Source organism: Diadema antillarum, unplaced genomic scaffold (assembly GCF_040938485.1).
Source record: "Diadema antillarum isolate AM-2024a unplaced genomic scaffold, OU_Dant_1.0 seq00001112_RagTag, whole genome shotgun sequence".
Lineage (NCBI taxonomy): Eukaryota > Metazoa > Echinodermata > Echinoidea > Diadematoida > Diadematidae > Diadema > Diadema antillarum.
The window spans coordinates 33569-57471 of record NW_027271928.1 but is presented as its reverse complement, the minus strand read 5'-3'; the positions used below and the strand labels follow the sequence as shown (position 1 = coordinate 57471).

Here is a 23903-nt window from a genome sequence, read left to right as displayed (position 1 = left end):
CTGTGACTCTGCAAAGCTGAAACTTTGCGGCATCCCACCAACAGTAAGATATCAAGTGTTTTGGGCAAAAGTCTTTCGATTTCATTTTCACAAATCTTTCACCACGCCCCAGTGGAATTGCAGTGCCAGAACTTTGCAGCACCTCCAACTAACAAATTGCATTTTAAGCAAAGACTGGCTGTGAAGAATTATCCTACGAATAACGAATTTAAAGCAATCTCGCAATACATCAGCACAGGTAGAAAAAATCTTTGCCACCCTTGCATACCTCTGGGAAATCACTAAATGACACTACACCAGAGCTTTGTGGGAATTTAACAACCAGAAGAAAAAAAGGGGGCATTTGGGGATTTTTCTTTTTGAATTCAACCAAAAAAGAAGAGAAAAAGAAAAGTGTGCAGAGCAGGTTTAGACAAACAAAAAATAAAGAACTGCATTGAAACTAAAGCAGTCACAATTCTGTACCAACACAAGTCCCTTTCATACCTCAAAAAACTAATCACTCATATACTGTACACGCTATATATTTCGCGTGGGTTTTATTTTCGCGAATTTCGCAAATCGGGAGCTATTCGCGAAATTAACAACGCGCGAAAATATTACCTTCCAAAATGAATCCCTTGCCTTGATGATACGAACATTTCAGTACTAGTATACCATGTCAAGGCTTACCGAACAGACCATACTGGCTAAGCTTGTTTACGTATATATATTGCGCCACAACGTTACAAACGCGCGGCGTGTCACCCTTGGATTACATGTACCGTATCAGCACTAGCTCTTACGTTTGCATGCCGCTACATTCACATGTCAACTTTAGGGGCCGGGGCTTCGTATGCTCCAGCTGGTTGCCGTTGAATTTTACTCGTACCCCTCGTACCACTCGTCAGAAATCTAGCGCGATGGACTTAACCACTTCAAAAATGTTGAATTCTAACTTACTAGTTCGCAGAGTTTGGTATGTTTTTTTCATGCAGTGTATAACTAGTATCATTCTTATTTGCTAGTAAATTGAAAATTCACACTTTCTTTGCCACTTCATATTTTCTCTGGTCCCCCAATTGCGAATTTAACCACTCGCGAAAATGTGTGACAGCGGCAATTCGCGAAAATTTATGTACGCGAAAATTATAGCGTATACAGTAATCCCACTGTGACAATACCCTGGAAATGGCATGTAATTGTAAATGCACACCAATCCTTTATCTTTGTAATGAGTATTTATGTGATCTGTATGTACGTGTGTGCTTGGGTGTGTGTGTGTGTGTGTGCGCGCGCATGAGTGTGTATGTGACATTGTCATGTGAAACTATAGGAATCAAAGATTATTGAAAAAAACAAGTGTGTGTATACGTGTGAATGTTTAATTCATCCGAGCCATACAGTTTGCATTGAAGACACGAAATAATTCAATGTACAAAAAGATTGTTTGTTTTGCAGATAATTCTTCAATTCTAGTCCTCTACTTTGTTCCGGATAAACTACAAAGTAGGCAGGCATACACATAATTCCTAGAAAAACTGCTCTAGGCTAACAATGGGCCTTTCTTAACACCTTCAGTCTTGCGAATTCTGTAAGAGTAGGGTGAAAAATGGCAAATCCTAGTTATCTAAACAGAGATGAGCAAAGGAAATGAATTTACAGACATCTTGTACAGATCACCAAAAAATTCAGCCCAGCACAGAATAAACACTTTGCTAGATTTTACCTCCTTTGCAGGGCCTTCTCTCTCCCCCTGGCTATTTTGCATTTACTAGAAAAATGTAATTGTCACAACTTCTAATGGATGAATCATTGAAATTGGGTCTAATTCACAAGCTAAATTTTCCCATTTGTACTGATGAAGATGATGACTTTAGGCAATGCCTCGTTATATAACCCCCCCCCCCCCTGACAAATTGTAACTGAAATAAGTGACATTTTCACATCATATTTTCACAATATTGTACCATTAATTTTCTCATTGCAGTGTGAATATATATTCAAGCATGTCAACATCTACTCTCAAAATTCAAAAACTAAAATTCAAAATAATGCATCATACATGTAGCTAGCACATTATTAGCACACATTTCACATTTTGTGTGTGTTCCCTGTCTTCTGTCCCATGCATACTGTAAAAGCAGAAATATTCGTAGCATGAAACTTAAGTGAATCTTGGCTGATCGCGCAATTCGAGAAAGTTTCATGTGCATGAAAACTTCTGATTCTACAGTGTATTTCATATTATTTTACCCTTGAAAGTATAGAGAGTAGTGCTTTTGATATCACTATAAGCTTATTTCACAGACAAAATCTTCCATTTATTGATGCTAGAGGAAATTCCATTATGGGGGGGAGGAGCGAATAAACATGATTGTTTCAAAGAAGGGGAAAAGTTTGGAAGAAAATGCATTATGCATAGAGGACAAATGCAAGCATAAACTTCGTTCTAAAGTGGGGAATTTCAAATTGAACATGATAAGAGCATTAGGGTTTTAATGCTTCTGTGCTTGATATGAATAAGTAGCACGCAGGTAGTTCAAAGACTCAAGCTACCACATGTATCATGCCAGTGTCAGAATTTCAAGTGCAGGCTCCTCGTAATCTAGTTTGGCAGTATCTAAAATACACACAATACACATGCACAGCACTTTGTTGTTGTTTTTTCTAAGAAAAAACAAACAAACTATGTTCAAACAGAAAGAGACCCAGTTCATGTAGTTTCAGAGAGGGGGAAAAAAAGGAGAGGAAAAGCAGAAAAATGGGGACAAAAGATTGTTGAGACGGGGTTTCCGTCCAGCAAATGACATTAAACCATTATTGCATTTTGTCATTTCTTCTTGACTGTTTCAAAAACATCAGAGTGTATCAAACAAGCAGCAACGTTTCATGTTACAGACCAAAATACAATTGTGCACTGTCAATCATTTGTTGTTTTGGGGGCTGGATGAGAGTGAAACATTGCCACTTTTCAGCATATCATACTTGTCATACGGCACATATTTTGCGAGGTTTTTATTTCCACAAATTTTGTGAGCCAGGTATTCATAGCGAAATAAGCAACGCGAAAAAATTATAAAACTCTGATCGTAACATGAACGAGACGTGCACACAAAGCTTTCTCAGTCCATTACATGCTCCATAATCGCATATTTGAACACTAGTGAAATTGTCAGGGAGTTCCAATTCATGAAAAATTAAACTCCCTAAATATATGGCATATACGATGTATATATATTAAAACAAAGGAAGATAAACGATGAAAACCCATTTTCTTTGCTCAAAGTTTTCACTATGTATATATATATATAATATAATCATGTAAATATATGTTTGTATATCAATACACTTGTTAGCATAGTAGTGGAATCTCTTGCTAAGAAAGTATTGTAAATTGTCATTGCACATTCAAAAGAAGCATCCTTCTCAACACTTCAAAGTAGAAGGGGGAAAAATTCAGTCCAATTTGTTTCTCGGTTATCTATTTTGCAATAGCAACTTTCGTAATTTTGGTGCTCCATATAAATGTAATGTCATTTAACATGTGAAAACCTGTGCACTTCTATAACTTCACTTGGTGGTAGCGCTTAAGGGTAATCGTACACCTGAAGAAGGCCTGTCTTCATATTGAAACACACAAAATGAAGGATCCTTCGTAGCGAGGAAAGTGATACCCTACTTCACATCCTTCAAATAATATTTTCCCGGCATCATGGTGCTGTTTTACCTGACGAGATGTAATAGATATATAATACTGTCATTCATTACAATCTCACAACAAACTCTCCTGCCCTTCGCACTGACAACGAAAAAAATGAGACTTCAGAAAACTGAAGTCACTTGCACATGCGACTTATGGTGGCAAAAGAAAAAAAGTAACTGTGGCTTTTCTAAAGTCTCAAGCTTCGGTTGCACTTTAAATGCAAAGCCCACACGTCATGATGTTGAATGTTGTGATATTTTGCAATGACAGTGGACACAAGGAGGTCCCAAATGAACATTTAGGAAAGGACAATTTGAGCCAAGTTTAAGGTTAGGCTAAAAAATGAAAGCAAGATCTTTAAAGCATGGTAATGAAAATTTGAACAGAATTAGATAAAAAGTAGAGAAATTATAAAATTGTGAAGTTTTGCTAAATGTACATGTGAGCTAAAGTATAAGAACCATTTTGCACAAATTAGTAAATCTTCACACTATCATTGCTTTCTTATTTTTAATACAATTTTGATAAAAAATTTTGTTGTTGGAGATTGTAAATTGTTTTTCCCTTTGTTTTTAAATCAAGTTATTTCTGGCCCAAAACTGTCCTTTATTACTGCAGATTTCACTCTTCACTAGTCTTTAGGTCCAATCACCCCCACTGAGTTCTAAAGGGTGTGAAAATGGAGATCTATGTCTTTCTTACCTCGCTTATTCTCCTCAAGCTCGAAGCAAATTCTCCTCGGCAGCGCGCCAGTTCCTCCTTCGATGGGAAGCCCTCGCCCATCTCGATGACCACCATGTTTTCTGTTTCAAAGAGAATTTCATTGTTCTAGAAATTATCCTGCTACAATGTATGAAGTTTCTAATGCTGGGTTCCTGCTGTTGTGCGATCTGCTACGCACACCAAGATTGGCCATTTAGGAGCTGATTGTGAATTTCTTTGTTTACATCCATCACAATAGCCGGGTTCACACGTACACCAATTAGCGGGATACAAATCTCGAGATTTGCATCGCGATCGTCATCCCAAGTTTTTTGCACGTGTGGACAGAAAAAACCTGAAAATTAGCGGGATAAGCATCGCGATGCTAATCCCAAGAAATCTTGCGCTGGTTCGCCAATTAGCGGGATAATTGGCCCCGCGCTGGTACGTGTGAACGGTCGGGATTACAATCTCGAGTTTTTACATCCCATCATGCAATGCGCACATCACAACAGCGAGGCCTCTGCGAAGAGGTCCTTCACCTCTTTGGAGCACAACAACAACAACGCGCGAACCACACCACTGACGCGTAAAAGACAATGGACAAAGGTAAGTGCGCGCAAGCAGTGATAGAGAAGGGCGCTGTGTGACCCAGTTTGCAGGCTTTGTTGTTGTCTCTATCGGCAATTAGCGGGATAATTTGGTACGTGTGGACGCTCGCCAAATTAGCGGGATACCGATCGCGATCGCCATCCCGCTAATTTGGTACGTGTGGACGCTCGCCAAAAAACTCGGGATGAGCATCGCGATCGTCTTCCCGCTAATTTGTACGTGTGAACCCGGCTAATTTGTACCATGACTGAAATTGTGGTCTACATTGTAAAGTAATCATGGTTATCATACTAGATCTTATGAGATCTTAAGGTCGGTTGTGGCAATTGCGTTGATCATAGACATTTTTGAACTGTCCAAAACTTTTCTCAATCATCGCAGTTGCCACTACTGACCTCAAGATCTCATATTATTACCATGATGATGCCAAGATTTAGACCATGAGTTAAACAGTGGTATAGATTTTATGATAGACATTTCTAAATGGAAAGTCCAGGATCAACTAATCATGGCCAGTACCGTATATCCCCCCCAAAAAAAAAAAAATAAATAAAAAATAAAAAAAAAAATTACAATCGGTCTGTTTGTAACAATAACTTTTAAAAATGTGAATAAATCTGAAAGCAATTTCAAAGTATGTTACTATTACCTACATATTACAGAAAACCTCATCCAATTTGCTTCAGTGGTCAAAGAGAAATCATACTCTTTTTAGAGTATATCAGGCATCCCTTCCCTCCAAGTTTCGTCCATTGTGTTCACAGTTGCAAGAACATCCAAGAGCTGAACTGGGAAGAAACAGACCCATGGCATGCTTTACAACGATCCACAATTGTCTGTGACCACTTAAGCAAATTGAATCATATGGTTTTCTGCAAAATGTAGGTAAGAAGTTATTGTTTCATTCTCTGAAACAGCATTCAGATTGTTTAATAATTTTTAAAGTTACCAATGCTGAAACCCAATTGTAATTCTTATTTCATTTTTCATTTTTTTTTTTTTTTTTTTTTTTGGGGGGGGGAAACAACCTGTAGTGTGCGTAGGAGATTGCATGACAATGGGAACCAAGTATAATTGTTGCGTGATCTGTCATGTAAAAAACAAAAACAAACTCTAATCAACAAGATTAGTGAAAACAGCATTATTCATGGATCTTTGCGCCTGTGCAGATATCAAACACGGTATAAAATGCATAAAAATTTTCACAGGGTGAAATATTCCGCATGTTGATAACACTGTACCTTTTGTTATGAAAGAATATATCACAATGCAGTTTCCAACGTCAAACAAGCCGTGGTATCCACCAAATCACAATGTAGAATAGTCCCAAAATGAGCTGCTAAATGATCCACCCAGTCAGGAGAAAGGTATTAATCCCTTTGCACCTGCACAGTCTAAACATCCCATCTTTTATGGAGTTGGAATTGAAACTACTTCGCGGAAATACACTCACCATGCTTACCACAAGTTTGCAACAGCAACAACATAGGTATGTATACATGTTAATTCTGTAGTGTAAATGATTTCCCCATACAGCATGATATGGCACATCCTTCCATGATGTAACTATAAATCCATGATGCAACTATAAAGTGACGCAAAAGTCTACGTTTCCACGTACAATGTGTCAATACCCGTCATGCCTGCTTCTCATAAAATAAATCATTTTGACAGAGAGAATTAAATTACCCAAAATAAGTAACGGAAGTGCATCATGAGAAGGATGTGAGGCTGCACTATATCAAATATTTAACTTCAGTTTCTCTTTTTCTTTTCTTTTTTACATCACAGACGTCACATTTACTCTTCTTCTCACTATACAGTTTTGACTTTTTTTTTGGGGGGGGGGGAATTTTGTTTTTTGTTATCTTTGAGCCAGAGTGTCTTGTGTTTTTTATGTCAGGATACAATTACAATCTATTATATACTACATTGCCTGTGATAACACTCCAGTAACCACCACAGGATATCCAAAGTCTGGATCCCCCTGCCCCCCCCCCCCCCCCCCCCCCCAATATGATGTAGAGGTAAAGTTGAATTGGAAATATATCAATTAAAGATAACAATGACAACACGGGGATGCCAGTAAGAATAAAAAAAGAGAGGGCCTGAAATACATAGGATCTACATGAAGCTGCTCTGTACATGAAAAGGTCTGAATTTTGATACTGCCAGAAAACTGGCTTCCCTGACAATAGTAGCACAGATAATTGAAATACCAAATTGGTCTGTACTTATCACAATGATAATCACAGAACATTAATGACAAATAATAATAATAATAATAATATTTTAAAATTTAAAAAGGACAATAAGAAAATGTTATCATATAATCATGAAATGCCATTAGAGATATTACTGTTCATGATTTTTAAGGAGAAAAAATAAAAAGTCCAGGAATGCACATTGACACGACTGTACCCCTTGCATCAAAGCTTTGGTGTATTCCAATAAGAAAGTGATGCTGGGAAGCAAAAATCTCACGATGCAAAATTATTGACCAAAGATATGGTTTGTATGACATTTTTCTGAACAACAAATCAATAGGAAAGTTATGAGTACAATTTGATGACAGTGGACATCACTGCAGCTACATGTTATTTGATAAAAACATGCAAAACTTTAGAATTTAATTCTCTGCTATGTCAAATGCAGTTTTGATGAAATCATCTATACTTTTTAGTAGTCTGATCTATTCTATTTAGGGCAAATTGTAAAAGAGTGTGGACTTGCACTTTAAAACATGACTTGTTTGCAAAAACTTTCTAGATGGGGCAGTTGTTCTGGACGGTGAACAAGTTATGTTTTTTGGTACAGTTGTTGGAGATGGGAAGACGGAATATTGGTTGGGCTAGCCAGCACAGAGACGCAAAAAGGGAATTCAAAATTGCTTGAGGTGAACATGCTTGCCTTACACGGTGATCAGTCCAAACATAGTCAACTTGCGAATATGAAAGCTTCAATAAGTTATTTCGGTTGATTTGGAACTAAAAGCCTGTTTGAGGAAACCATGTGTGGGATGGTCATGAATTGCAACCTGTAATGGCATTTGGTGAGGTATACCTGTTTGGCAAAACCTGTCATTCCAATTCTCATCATTGCCCATTTACCTCTGGTGGTAAGACTTTTGTTTGATTCTCATGAGTGTAATTTTGTCATTTGGGCTGCAAAAGGGTGATAGTGTTACATGTAAGATCAGTAAATTTATCACCTTTCTTGCTCTGGGATGACAATTCTTGAATTTACAATGTACCCTCTGATGACTTATTTGTTCGTTTTCTTTTTTCTTTTGTTTAGAGATATGCTTGCCTTGTGGCCCACGTTGGATTTGATATGATTGATGCCTTACATGCCTTGCTGACATTTCAAATCGCTAATCACATTCTAGGAGGAAAAGACAGCATCTGAATTTCTCAGCTTCTGGCCAGAGGGCACAGGCAACTGATGAGCATGTCCTCACAGAGCTACGACAGCTAGCAGCTTGGGACAGTCGGTCGCAGAGTCATTTCACACTGGCGAAAACAACTTGTCAGTAATCATGTTTGAGAAACACATCTCACATGCTAATCAGAATTTTTTCTTTTCATTTTTTTTTTCGGTTAGGCTGAGTACACACTCAAATCATATTCCTCCTCTAAATATGTTCTTAAGGTTATGTTTGACAGCTAGTAAAAGCACACATTTCATGTGAATTATGCTCAATTTCTGGGTATGCCTTAGTAATCGGAAAAGTGTGATCTCACCATTAAAGACAATTTAGGATGTGGTGGTTAGATCATAAACCTAAACACATTGAGAGAGGCAGTTGAAAAAAAAACCACTTCAAACAATGTTTTTTGAAAGACTAAAATCCCCTCACAGACTATTTTTCTATTCTTTTCTTTCAATTTCTTCTTTGAAAGGATGTGGGACAGGGACACGTCAAAATGATTTTAGCAAAACCAGAACACCAAAACATGGTTAGGCCCCAAGAGATTTTCTTGGGTATTAAACACATGAACTACTTCCTGGAAATCAATTAAACCATAAAGAGGAAAAAAAAACCGTAGGCAATCCTTTCTGTATCAAATGCAAGCCCTGTATTTTGTAATAACCTACATTTACAAGAAAAACTGAACATTGGTCAAAATACAGAGTAAATAGCTGACACCATTGCTATCAAAATGATTTTTGCTCAGACAGCAATTTGAGATGCCAGCAACCATGCAGGCTTTGGGATGCCATGGTTAAGGAATACAAATCGCATAATATCTGGGGTTGATTGACAACATCACGACTAGATCTCCATACACTAAAGCAGGTGTGCATAATGAAAATGATACAGCAAACCCAAAACTTTGACCAGCTGAAAAGAAGTGAGGGATGTGCCGGAGGTATTAAGAGGGTAGAAAAGAAAAAAAAAAATGCAAGGCTTTGGAAAAGTTTTACAGCACAATTACTATAGAGAAAATCATACTGACATGCTTTGAGATGACAGGTTTGTTGTTGCTGGTTTGTTTGTTTTTTGTGAAGAAAAAGGAGAAGCACTTACCATGGCCTTGTCTGGCAGGAGTCTGTCTAGATGTTGTTGAAGGTCTTTGAGGACATGGTCTTGCTGGTGGGGGTGGCAGGGCAGGGTTCCTGCTGTCGGTGGGGCAGTAGAGGGACTGGGGTCTCTGGACCTGACTTCGCCTGTTGTCTCGCTGGACGGCAGCTTTGTTGGCTGGCACGTCAGGCAGGGGACGGTCGGGAAAGGCGCAGGACTTGCGGCGGGGCGTCTTGAAGAGCTGGGACACCCTATTCTTGAGGTGCGCCGTCTTGGACCTCCTCGGCCCACTGGGGTCCATGCTGACATCGTTGAGGGAGGAGTGACGCGGAAGCGACTTGCTCCGCGTCGAGGCACTGTTGCTAGAGCCGTTGTCGTGGTAAAGTCCGTTCATGAGGGCGGGGAGACACATGTGCGTCGGCTCAGTCTCCCAGTCCTCCTTTTTGGTCTCCTGGTTTGGCACCGAGATGCGTGGAGGGATTGGTGGAGGACAGTCATCCTCATCAGCAGGACTGCCCTCTGGATGAGCATAATCTCCATAGATTGACTTTGGTTTTGTTCTGCGATCGACCGCTGGTCCCAGTAGTGCTTTGTCCTTGAACGATTCATCGTTCCTGTAACTGGAGAGAATCGCTGCACCGTCGGACACTGAGCGCGGAAGGCTGTACTCTAACCTCATGTCATCCTCATCATAAGTGGGGTCTCTGTGACCCGTGACAACATCAATGATCTGACTGTCCTTTGGCAGGAGGACAACCTCCTCAAATTTGCGCTTCATCTTTTCGGCCACCTCTTTGGCCGAGTTGGGAGGAACACTGGCATCCTTGTGTCCCTTCGGCTGTGGCCTGCCGTCCCTACCAAGAGATTCCCCCTCCCCCTTCTGCACTTTGTCCGCAGAGTCACTCTCCATGTTGGAGAGACTGTCTCTCATTACTACCTCCGCTATATGAGGAGTACGCGGGTTGCTTGGCACTTCATTGTCGGGTTGTTGCCCCATCTGGATGACCAGGGGTTCCAGCTCTGCAGAGGACATGAATTTGCTCCTCTGACTGGACCACCCCTCCTCATTTTTCACAACACCTTCCACGCTATCGGCAGCATCCTGTCCATCTTCCGCTTCCTCCGTGACTGCATCTACCCCAGAAATATGGCAGTGGACATTCACCGAGCAGTTCAGTGTAACGTCGGAGTTCAGATTGCCCCCGAAACCTGGGCTGAGCTTCACAGAAATGTCATTCCTCATTGAACCCTTTCCAGGCAAAGGCACAGGGTTGGAGCTGGTTTCAGAGTCCTCTTCGTTAGAGAGGCCACCAACTCTCAGCTGGAAATCCGCCACGACATCGTTTCCTTTGCCATCCTCCCCGCTGCGATTTGCCTGGACATTAAGCACCACGGCAGTGACACCGAACTCAATGTTTTTGCCAACGGGGCTGCTCTTCTTTCGATAGAGACCCGTCTTCGGACGGGCCCCTTGCTTTTCAAACATGGCCAGGCCGTTCGAGGAAGTAGCCTTTCTTTCCCTGACACTGTCACTGTCATCAGTGGTGCTGTACTCATCATTTTGCGAGACCCGCTCATTTGACCGCTCATCATCCGTTCTACTCTCTGCTGTTGCATACACTCCATTTGCCATGGCTACACTTTGTCCACCATACTCAGTTCTGCCACACACATTACTCCCATTATGTTCCTTGCATCGCTCATAGTTAGCACTGCCATTCTGCCGATAGAGCTTGCTTGATCTGTTGTCCGAGGCAAGCGGTTGACGGCTGCCGTTCACTTCTCTGATTTCATGCATCTCCCGCTCAATCTCCAGGTCTTCGGAGAGCCTAGGGATGATGGTGTCGACAGAGCTGCCAGAGTGATGTACGTTGTCATCCTGGGCAGGGAGCTCCTTCGGAAATCTGCCACCCATGCGCTTCAGCGTGCGGCGCATCTTGCCCGTCAAGCCCGAAGCCTCCTTGCGTTTGGCCATCTCCCCACTGTTAGAGCCCGCTGATGAGGCTGGGGGCTGGGCAGAAGGCATTCTCTTCTCAACATTTACCTTGGATTTCCTGCAAGTGGGAGACAGACGATCACACGTTATGAGTGAAAGTCAAATGTTTTACATGACAGCGACATATTTCACAGGACATCACAAATTTTGTTTCTACTCTGGCTATACTCTACACCTAAATCATCAGCCATTTCATAATAGAGTGTGCTTGAAATTCATTCATATGATGTGTGACAATTTAGAGGTATTCAAAGATCATAAGCTAAACTATCAGGCACTTGGGTAGTTCTGCCATGGAAATGTTTTTTTGTCCACATTGAATTGGCAGCCCAGATGTTTACACTGTATCCTATGTTTGACAGAGATTAGATGGGTCTAGTTAGATTTCTTAACTCTCCACAAAATCAGAACAAAACTTTCAAAAATTTACCAAATAAAAGGCACAAAAAATACCATCTTTTCTCTTTTAAAATGTGTAACCATTTTTTGGTTACTTGTAAATTTCATGAAGTAGAGGTTTTTATTTCAATTGATCCTTCTGCGACCAGATAAACAATGGTGCATACAACTTGTACCAGTACATGAGCAAGATAGGACTCGTATGAAAGAGAAGTTTTTATTCTACCTTATGAAAGTTGAACATTAATTATCAAAAATTATAACACCAAACCGCAGAAGTGTGGTGTCTGGAACCTTTCAATATGGATTAAATAAAAATCTTTTCACATGAAGGTCCTGCCTCAAGAAATCCAGGAAATGACAGGTGAAGGTCAATCTTTAATAGCTAAATCAAACAAAATATTGTTAAAACTACATCATAAAAAGAAGTACAAGCAAATTACTTCAAATGGAGTAATATTATCAATAACTTGACACTGAAAAAGGGCCAAAAGAAAATGATGCAACAACAGAAGAATATGGACATTTCGACTCATTCTACAATATTTAACAATACTTTGATTTGATTTGGCTCATTATACTTCACTATTTTGAATTTCCGCTGTAACATTACACTCCACTGCTGTTATAAGAAACAACTTTCACTTATTAGATGCACATCCTGAATGCATTACCACCACTTTCGGTGGCTTTTCATGATTGAAATTACTTTCTTTATTCATACCAAGAACCAATGCCAGACCACTGTATCAAATTGTATGACCAGAACTAAATCTGATTTACAGATGTTTGTTATGAAACACACACATGTAAATGAAGGCAATGTCCAAAGACAAGGGAAATAACCATAGCATATTATGCTAACATCATATTCCAGTGACTCCATTATTGCTTCCTTGAAAACTCCCATGTGATACAAAGTGTACAAGTTTGCTGTACTATCTGCCCATTTCACTGTAAAAGCAGTGAGCTAATGCGAGAATCATACAGAGAGTCAACTCTACCTTTTCGATAGTTGCTTTATAGTACTCATGATCTATCCAAAAATAGCCACAACTAGTTGCACAAGAGTGTTACAAATATGCCCCCTCTGAGTCCTTGTGCAGAAGCACGGGTGGGAAGGTATAAAAAGGAAAGGAGATCCAACTTTGTCTCCTTCTTCAGTTGAAAACAAACACAAGACTAAAATCTGACAGTGCACCATAAAGTTCGCTTGACTCTCTCCCTCAAAAAACAGGGCACAAGGCGATTCCTTCGGGCTGAGAGGAAGGGGAGAAAGAGGCGAGTGCGGGGATAATTCGCGAGCGGTCCGTCCGTTTGTCCATCGCGAGCACGTATCCCACTCGATGGCAGAGGAGGCGCAGCAAACACGGAGAGACATTCGGATCCACGTTCAGCTCAGTTGAGCACCGCAATTGGAAAATGTCACCGAAACAAAATGAAAGAAGACAACAACAAAAAAAGAAGGGCAAGATAGGTAAAAAAAAAAAACACTAGCCAAAGAAAGAAAACTCTACACCCCGTGTCCACGAGAAATGCAACCAGTAAACAAATATGCACAGTGCCCTGAAATATTGTTCAGGAGAAAGTTCTCCTCTTCCTTGGTCTCTTCTCGTACGTCCCATGCATCATGTCGCCTTTCCTATTGAACTTGAAATGCACGGCAGGGTAAAAACACTCACATATATCCATCCCTCGTACTGCAGAGTTTCCTCGAAGCAATGCAAAGTGCGGCCCGAGCGATTATTCATAAACACCGAGGTTATAGTTATTCCTTTCAATTATCATTTGTCACGTTTAGGAAAGTGAAACTGCCTCGCCACACAAAAGCCAGTGCGGCTCTTCACAGCAGATAGTAGCCTCCCTCACAGACTCTGCCACCATTATTTTTCAACTCAACAGGATGTGAACCATGAAGGAAGAAACACATGTAAATGTGGAGGAACAGTTGTTGGGTGTAAATACTACTACCTTCTTCATTGAGCCTGGCAAGTAATGGTTTTAGCAAGCCTAAACTTTGACACTGCAGTTATTACCTTGCCATTTATCTTTTTTTTCCTCAACTTGCCTTTTTGTTAAATTCATATCATGAGAAAAAGTGCTCCTGAATACAGGGGAACTGAATTCTGCGTCAGAGATTGATTAGAAACTTGCAAACACTTTGCACTTCAATATAGTGTGTAATGACAGGAAACAGAGATTGATTAGGGCCTTTGTCATATCCAGACAAACACCAAGACATACACACGGTAACTGCTCTGTCTTACCACCATATGACTGTCATGTGGCCTGTTTAACCCTTCAACACCTGTAGGCTTCTTCCACTGCCAAATCTCTACGAAATTCATTACAGACAACATTTTTGACCTCCCACTTTTTGGCATTTGTAAATGAAAGATCTACTGTATATGCCATATATTTAGAAAAGTCATACTTTCAACAAATCAGGACTTCCTGACAATTTCTTCAGTAATCTAAATTCAACTGTGGAGTATAGTAATCAGAGAACTGTATGCGTACATGTTGCAGTCTTGTCGGGTTCAGAATTCACATTTATTTTTGTGTGTGTGTTGTTAAATGCAAGGGTAGAACTTGACCAGTGAAATGCAGTATCTGGCATATACAGTAGCCTGATTACATTGTGTTTAGTGAAGGGAATCTCCAGAGTACAGTGTAGAGCAAACCAGGGATAGTTCAATTCAAGCTTTGTAGCGCACAAAAACTTTGATACACTGCATCATACACACAAACACACATACATGAGCCACAGGTGGTTCAGATTGAACGGGTTAATACAATCACATGTACTCCTCATCTGAGCTATGCATGAAATGTCATCTTGTCATCATGTTTTTCCCAGCTAGGCGAATTTCCTCGTGATTCTTCTTAGCATCTATCAAGGATCTCACCTTTAAAAGAAGGGCACAGAAAATTGATTCCCCCTGACATGAATTCACAAGAGATCCATCCGAATGTCCATAAATAGTAAGTATCTTAAAAATGATGCGTAACATTCAAACTGTCACAATGTTCCCATTATCTCGCACTTTGACCTTACAAAATGTCATTCACACACACAAAAAAGAAAAAAAAAATGCCATAGAAATAATATTTCCTTCATCTTTACTGCCTCCTATTCACAAGAACATTTTCCCACGATACTTTTGCATCATCCTATCAGCCTGATGTGAAGTTACTGAGGCAGTGACATTGGTGTCCATTATCTGATGTAGTTCAATGGTATTTTCAACTTCATTCACAATGTATTTTACAGAACATCTCGATCTCATTCGAAACCAAGAATTCCTTGCTACATTTTGTTGATGTTGTTGTTGTTGTGTTTTTCTTTTAGTTTGTATTGCTTTTGTTCTTGGTAGCCTGACTTGACTATAGAATTCGGTTGAACAGGAAAGAGAGCCACAATGCATGCCATGTGTTAAGGTCATTATACCATTCTCTCACAATGATGTTTTTTTTTTTTTTAATATTCTAGCATGGCAGTTATCATCACACAGACTCTATTTCGTCGCTGGGGCGACAAGACCTCGTATCTACAAAATGTCAAATGTTCAGGAGAGCTAAAAAACATGGTGACCAAAGCACTATAGTGAATGGGAAAGCCTTTCCTTTGACATGTCATGGTGGCTTCATTTTTGGAGTAAGACAGTTGGGATTTGGACAGGACATCACTTAACCCATTATTTGACCATTAATCAAAAAAAGTCATTTTCACCAAAACTGCAGATACAAGGTCTTGTCACCCCAATGCCGATTTGTTTGTTTTGGGGTCATCCATCCTTCTCTCAATCTATCTTGAATATCTTGTTATTGCACTTGAAGGAAAACAAAAAATTATAGATTTTATTGGTACCTGGCCCAGGTATGCTATGCTACAATGTACATCAGGTGTAGATGTAATGACCAAATTGGGGGCAAAATGGTCAAAGATCAAAGAACAATAAAATTAAGCTAACTTACTTTTAGTTTTAATTGTGCAAATGTACATAAAGGGTCATCAGAAGATAGGCAAAGTATACAGTATTGACCTAGAAGGCCAATAAAATTGGTTTACTGCTACTCTTACAGAATTTAAGGAGAGTTGGGTAGCTGACAGAGATTAAATGAGGATGTTTGACAGATGCACCACCACAGAAATGTAACACTATAAAACTTTACACTCTTCTCTGGACATTCAATATTATACACAAACTTTAAAATACAGATATGTATGAATAGTGTGTTTTAAAATGGTTTATCCATCCTAGGAGCTCTTGTGTAACAAAATTGATCCCATTTGATTTATCTGTTTTTGATGACTATGTTCTGATAAGTTGCACTTCCTTCTGTTTGGTCATAAAATTAATCGCTCAAAAGCCTGCAAGTAAGACTAAGAGTCTCAAGTGTTTCAAAACTTACAGCAAAGCAACAACCATGCCAGCAAGCCTCTTCTGGCGAAATTCAAAAGTGAAAGGTACTCCGTCAGGCACTCGTACGAATCTTCGAAAGGGTTGGACGTACAGAACAGCTGAAAATGCCCCGAAAGGCAACTATTGAGATGAGGAAACTGAACGTGCTACTCGTCAAAAGTATGATGGATTACCTGGCTAGAGTCTCTCGATGGAGCATGCATGATTCTGCCCTCGAGATCTTCGCAAAAAACAAGCTGCAAACATCTACATTAGCAGATGTGCCTCTCAATCAGAATGGAAAAAAGGTGAATTTTAGCTGTAAGATTCAATAGAATGTGGGAGGGCTGGCAGTTGAGACCAACAACTGTGTTTAGTGTTATGGATGACTTCTAATTTCTATGACATGCCTGTAACACACACAAATTGTATTACACACGGCCTGGTCTATGAATGCTGGATACTAAATTACAAGTGACAGCAATATCCCCAAGATATGAACTCTAATATTTCACTTTTCAAGTTTTGGATGATCATCTATGAGTTCATTTTAGATGAAAAATTTGATAATGCAGCTAAAGCAATTTAACTCGTTGAGGATGGTTTGATTTTGCTACAACATGAATTTCCCATAGACACCTGCCTGAGTATTATATTCGGGACTCATCCTCAACGGGTTAAGGTAGAATTGCTTCTAAAAAATTCTGCCATGGCACACATTATGTTATACAAAACCAACTATTTACAAATTTCACAATCTCGCAATAATACTATTAAAATAACTTTTGTGTGGGCTACTTCTGTATGTGTTGATTTCATGCACAGAGTTCCTTGCAATTTGAAAAGATTCAGTGCAATATATATATTTTTTTTATCTTTGATGCAGAGTACATACACAGTATTTACAGGAAACCAAATCTGAAATCGATGTGTATTCCGTTCAGATAAGTGCACAAACTGGCTTATCTGTGCACATATGCTGTTTTTGCATTCCACTCTCCTGGTGTCCAAAAATAAGCCATTTCCATTGTATGATGTACTAAGTACAGCACAGAAAATAATGGAATTTTTGACCAAATTTGACCCAGTCTATTCCATATAAGTGAAGGATTCTTACAAAAAACAAAACAAAATAAGAATAACATACCATACCTACTTCATGTACTTGATATTAAGCAATGGAAATATGATATTTTATTCTTTTATGTGTAAATCTCTCTTTAAAAGCATATAATGCACTTTATATTTGTTGGTGCACATGTACATCATACACATAATGTACGCATTAACATATTCAATACATAATGTCAATCCACACCATAAGTTTTCTGCAAAATAATCTAAATATCTGCTGTCAATGAGGGCAATTTCCTGCAAATGAAAAACAAACACAACCTGGAAAACCCCTCTAATAAAACAGACATGCTATGCAGAGCAAACACGTTTACACAGAGTGTTTGGGGTGTCCACAGTTATGTTAATGGATAAAAGTGCAAAGGCATGCACTCTCACCATTGAGAAAGGCGAAGCTCCGCCCGAAAATCGAATTACACATCCATGTAGGGGCGACGATCAATACCCACCCCCCTACTCTCAGATCGGCACACAGGTGTGACAAAAAAAAAAAGCGTGCTTCATGATCTCTTCGTTTGTCCATTTGATTCCTGCTACCCCTTCCCCACCAACCCACCCCTTTTTCATCTCTTCCTTCCCCCACCCCTTTATCTGTTTCCAGCAGTGACTTCTTCTCATATACACACATACACACACACACAAACAAACACAAAATACAATGTAGCTACAACATATCCCATTTATACTATGAGCGGGTTTCACAGCCTCCTCGTGGAGATTCAAAAGCCCACTCAAAAAAAAAGGGTCTCTTGTCTGTTTATACTGTTCAGGCTGGTTTCACCCCAAGCAGGCCTGACTGGTCCCGTTCCCATGGTAACCAAGTTTCCCTCCAAAGCAAGACGTGGGCTTTTGAGTTTCTTACATAACTGCAGACTTGATTTATAGGAGGCTGTAGGACCCTTTTTTACTTAGTATGAAATGGGTAAATACACTCCATCCATGTAATAATTTCCTGCTGTCTTTTCATTCTGCTGCAAAAACACAGGCCACTCTCAAGGTTTGGGTGTGGAATGGCAGACAGAATTCAGAATCATAATGCTACACATTTCACAGATCGATATTTCAATAAAATACATTGTACATTATAATTGTACAACAGGTCAATCTTCGTGTTTTTGTATGTATTTAGAATTTAAAGTTTATCCAAATGGAAAAACAAATTATACAGGAGCCAATACATATCAAATTTGCCCAAAGCAAATCTGTGATAGATAAAGAGACAGAAAGAAAAAAACAACAAAAAGAAATGAATTAATAAATACAAAATTGTAAATGTGGAATTTAAAAAGTGGGGAGATAATGTGACCAGTCTTTACTTTCACTTTTGACAAGCTGGTCACTCATAAATGAATTTCAAAGAAATGAACCGATTCTGGCTGAACTCTGAAAAGACAAATCATAATGCATTCTACAGGAGAATTGTTACTACCATATTTAGACATCCAAAAAGCTAACACTTTTTTCCCTGCTCAGCTTGAGCTCTGAAAGCTTGTCTACTTTTGCACAAGTAAGAAATAAATGGGGACATTCCCACATGCTGCGGGGGCGCTCATTACTGATTCCACAACTTCTGCCTGGGTGTGGAACTTGGTCTCAAGAAAAGCTTTCAGTGACATCATGCTATTAACCAAATGAAGAAATCAAGTGGAGTACAATAACACACACACACACACACACACACACACACACACACACACACACACACACACACACATGCACACACACACACATGCACACATATGAATATAAAATATACTCATATACTAACAGTTATGTATGTTTCTGGGTCATTAAAAGTCTACCTAATAATTACATACAGTATGTTGTAAAACCTGTGACAAAAATGTACAAAGTGTTTGATTGACGGCTCAGTACAATGAAAAGCTACTGTTTTTATATTGTGGCTCGGGTATCTCGATCTACACGAAAAGGGGATGTGTGGGGACAGTCTGGAAGATTAGACACGTGATCAGAGAGAAAGATGTTTCCAGAACCTTATGGAACAAACCATTAAAAAAAAAAAACATTTCATGTCAGGCTGCAAGAAGAACTTGAATGAACTCATCATTCCCCCATGCCCTCCACTCCCTTCTAAGGGAAAACGAAAGAAAACAACTGGGGGTGTCCATGTCACTCTTTTAACATCAGACTTCATATGCCGCAAGCGATTCTGCGTTGTGCGCCGGTCGGTGACTGCGGACATTAAACAAATAGCAATCATCTTCTGCCTTTTGTCCATATATATTCATTTCCTCCCCGGCTCCTCATCATCTCCAAATGACTACCATCTTCCCAACAGATATTACGACCCTTCCCGCCCAGCACCCCATCTCGCCGTTCCCCTTCCTCCGCATCCCGTCCGTCTCTCCGCCCAGTTTCTCCGGTAGTAAATCACGACTATACCTGCGAGCGTGGGCTATTCTAGTTCTTCCATCAAGCCCCCCCCCCCCCCATTCCCCCCTCCCCCTTAATACCGCACTCTCTTCTCACACTTACCAATTTGTGCTAATGGGACAGGCAAAATAAGCACCCGTGGATCAGGGCTACTTACTTCTTTGTCAGCGCCAACCTCTCATCTCTTGGATACAAGACATGTACAGTACAGTAGTCTTGATCAAGGACCCCCATCCCCGCAGATCTTCACTTTTTTTTTCCTAAAAAATATACCGTCCCCTATTTAAGAATCTTGCAGAGCGTGAGATTCTCACACAGGCTAATGACTGGCATTACAGGTTGTAAGATGAAAAAGAGAAATAATGAGAGAAAATGGAGGTGTCTTTAAACTGCAAAACTCAGAACATTGCTCTGATACCACACACACACACACACACACACACACACACACACACACACACCATTTGCATTTGAAGCTAATTCCCATACATGGCATCCTCTGTAACTACACACTTAGACAATACTCTATTTCTGTGGAAGAACAGCAGATATTCAAAAGTTTGTCTATCTTTGCTTTCATTACTTACATGTGTACATACCCTGACACCCTTGATCAATAGGTTACCGGTAGTGTGAAGTTCCTTTCCCTATGTCAAATACTTGGAGCATGTTTAAAATTTTGAAGAATACCTTTCTGGGGGGCATTTCATGAAGCGTTTTGATCCAATATTTTTCTGACAAACTGTTACAAGCTACTACAATCCTTGCATCTGATTGGCTGAGAGCAAATTTGTCCGACAACTTTGTCGGACAAAATGCTTCATGAAGTGCCCCCCTGGTTATGATAATATCATGAACTTTATGACCTATTGTAACTCTTATCTCTGGTATTTCCTGAGCATATCTGAGACTCACTTCAACCAAAGATGAGGTCAGTGGTATCTGATGTCTGGAACCTTAAAGTTTGCTGAAATCTTATCGAATATTTCCACTATTGTGTAAAACGGTGAAATTCCACTCTTTGTGATTGTCATTGTGTGACCTCTCACCTAACTGTCCAACTGTCATTTTTTTCAAAGAACCAAAAAAAAAGGAAGTGATCATTGGTTGTCTCAATGATGCATCAATATTGCACTGTCACTATAACATGAAATTGTACCACATCCTGGTAGACTGGCAACCATATCACACAGTTCGATGTCCTGATGTTAAGGATACGGGAAAATCCACATAATGAAACACAGAAGCACCGATACTTTGTTACACACGGCCAGTGCCACGTTTTTAAAAGTGGGGGCAGTTTATCGTTTATGGTGCCACTTCTGGGTTTCATCAGCTAACAAGCAACAACGAAAAAAAAGCCCTTTGGTACAACTTGCAATCAGTTTCCAATCGACTAACAAGCAAAACAAATAAAAGCTGAACCACTTTTTTTTATTTGCGCCACTTCTGGGGTAAAAAAAAAGGTGGGGGCCCAAGTGGTTAGACGCTATGTATTCCTATGAACAATGTATTACATAAAGCAAAAAAAAAAAGGAGGGGCTAAGCTTCCTCTGTAAATCCAAACACAAAATGAATACAAATAGTACACTGTATACAAGTATCAAGTCTACAGCCAAGGCTTGATAACACTACACTGGTAAAAAATAGACCAACAGGAAACCTCCCATGTCCATAGCAATCTTTCCACGTCATCTAAAGAGGAAAGTCCTGAGCGAGTATAGTTATCTCCCTACAGGTCTATCCTTTGTTAATATTTTCCCCCTAGAGATAACTTTAAAACAATGAAGTGGGTCTGTCTCTCTCTTATTTTTTTTTTTGCTTTGGATTTCTTTTTCCATGAATAAAGTACACTGAACTATTCAATGCGCTTCCCAGAAAGTTTCCTACCAAAATCGATATGACCCAGTTCATTCCCAAGGTTTTTAGAAGGAAACTTTCGTTGGCCTTCTCAAACTTTCCCGAAGGGCTCCCAGGAACCAAACCAATTTTTGTTTTCTTCAAAACGACACAAATAGAAAGCATGTTTGAAGAAAACAGATGGTTCACACTTCCCCGATGGAAACAGTAGCCCTGGATCAAAGTGAAGAGCATTTCCAGTGTCCAAGAGAAATGCCATTTGCAGATTTTATACAAGCATCAATCAAGGTACACTAGCTTTTCTTTAAAAAAAAAAAACTCTGCGGTTTCTTTCTTTGTCTTTTTCATGGGGGAATCTGGACAGTTAAATGGCATCACCAGCAGAACTGACAATTCCTTCGGCAAGCAAATGATGTTATTTTATCTCACCTCAAACTATACAAATTTGTACCTCATGTAATACTGCAAAATTCTTATCCAGATTTATAAGACTGCACACTGTTTAAGGCTTAAAATTTGCGAAAAAGCCTTCAATGTCTTCCACACCTTTTAAATAGCACTTTACGTATATTCCAATATACAAGACAAAGTATCGCATTGAATGTTATACAGTGTAAAATTTGATATAGTTTGAAATTGACTGAATCACATTATAACAAGAGTGTCCACTGCCCCCATTTACATGAAGACTACAGTGTCAGCAAGTAACGATCAAAAAGAAAACAGCACTCTCTCTCTCTATCTCCATATCATCCATATGCCACAAGCACAATGGCTTTACATATTCAGAAAGCCTTGAGTGAAGACTACACAACCACTTTCACCCTGCTGTTAACCTGGGGTGGGTAGGTGGCGTAGGTGGTATGTTTGGGGGGGGGGGGAGGAAAACGAAAGGGAACCATTCTGATCCATGAAAGCTATGAAACTCATCTGGGAATACTAATGAAGACATGGCCAGTCTGAACCGAGGCTAATCTGTCGTGAAGGGATACTTTCTTAGAAGGCGCGGATGAAAGATAGCATCTCGGCGTCGCGGCCCTCGTAGAGGGGCTGCGTCAACTGGGCTGATACATGGGGACCATTAGAGGTGGCTGGTGGCGCTTGTTTGATAGCAATACTGGTCTCCACCATAATTCCCTTGTACAGTGAGCACGGCAATCACTATACTCAAACTTTGAGACCATTCCTTCCTTTTTTTTTTTCGACACATGATTTTCAATTTCACTCTTTTTCACAGCATCAATTTCTATGAATAAAGACTGAGTGAGGAAAGGGATACAATCTCGATGTGTTATTACACTTTGCCTTCCTAGTTTTGCTTTGGTTGTTTTTTCCAAATGATGTAAATACTGCTAACTTTGAAAGACACAATTCAAAATGTAATCTTGTTCTTGCCATGAGACATGGGGCAGACAGCGGAAGAGAAATTACATTAATTGTAGATGCAATACAATTTGATACATGCTCAGCGTGGAAATGTTTTGCAAGTGCAGTTCCCAGCCTTTCAGCCGTGCGTAATTAGGCGCGTACAAACAAGGTAATTCTATGTCAATACAAAAATTCGCTCCTGTGTTTATTTGAATGCCCTATAATCCTTGTCATGCCGTTCCAAATTTAGGTGTTCATGCAGCCTAAGATCTTCTGCGAGCCACGGCAGCAGTGCTGTTCTGTATAGCCATTTTGTTGACGGATCACAGAGAAAACAAGAACCAATTCCGCCAGAGCCACTTCCAAAAACATCCAGGGCACTATCCAGGGCACCTTAACCTGGATTTTTTTTTTTTTTTTTTGGTTAACTTGTCTCTGCCCCGACACTGTAACAATTATCTGACTCCTGAAAGTGAAATTCTTTCTATAAACATGTCGGACACACCCCATACATGCCTCCCAACCTATTTTGCTGAAACCAAAACAGGAACTGGTTCTGTTTATCTGCTCCTCTCATATGAAGATCATTATAAACATTCTTAGTAATTGACTGCTAATTGTAATGGGTTTTTTTTTGTTCTTGCTTCCCCCCCCCCCCCCCCCCCCCACACACACACACACAGGAGGGAATATTACTTATGGAATATTCTGGAAAAGAGTTAAGTGTCATTAAAAAATGTGAAAGTCATCATTCTATGATCATGCCATCTTCAATAATAAAACAGTGTAATCGTGCAAACAGAATGGAAATCGGACAAGGCA

The 23903-nt window shown here is 39.8% G+C and overlaps 1 protein-coding gene across 1 annotated transcript in view; it reads right to left on the bottom strand.

The window, feature by feature from the left end:
* LOC139743842 (uncharacterized) overlaps positions 1-13290 on the bottom strand; it is a 56624-nt gene extending 43334 nt beyond the window's left edge. The window contains exons 1-3 of the mRNA XM_071654296.1: positions 12924-13290; positions 9531-11578; positions 4388-4488 (exon numbers count right to left, since the gene is read on the bottom strand). Coding sequence (XP_071510397.1) covers positions 4388-4488; positions 9531-11578; positions 12924-12952 — 2178 coding nt within the window. The 5' untranslated portion in view covers positions 12953-13290. The remainder of the gene's footprint in view (positions 1-4387; positions 4489-9530; positions 11579-12923) is intronic.
* Positions 13291-23903: the final 10613 nt, after the last annotated feature.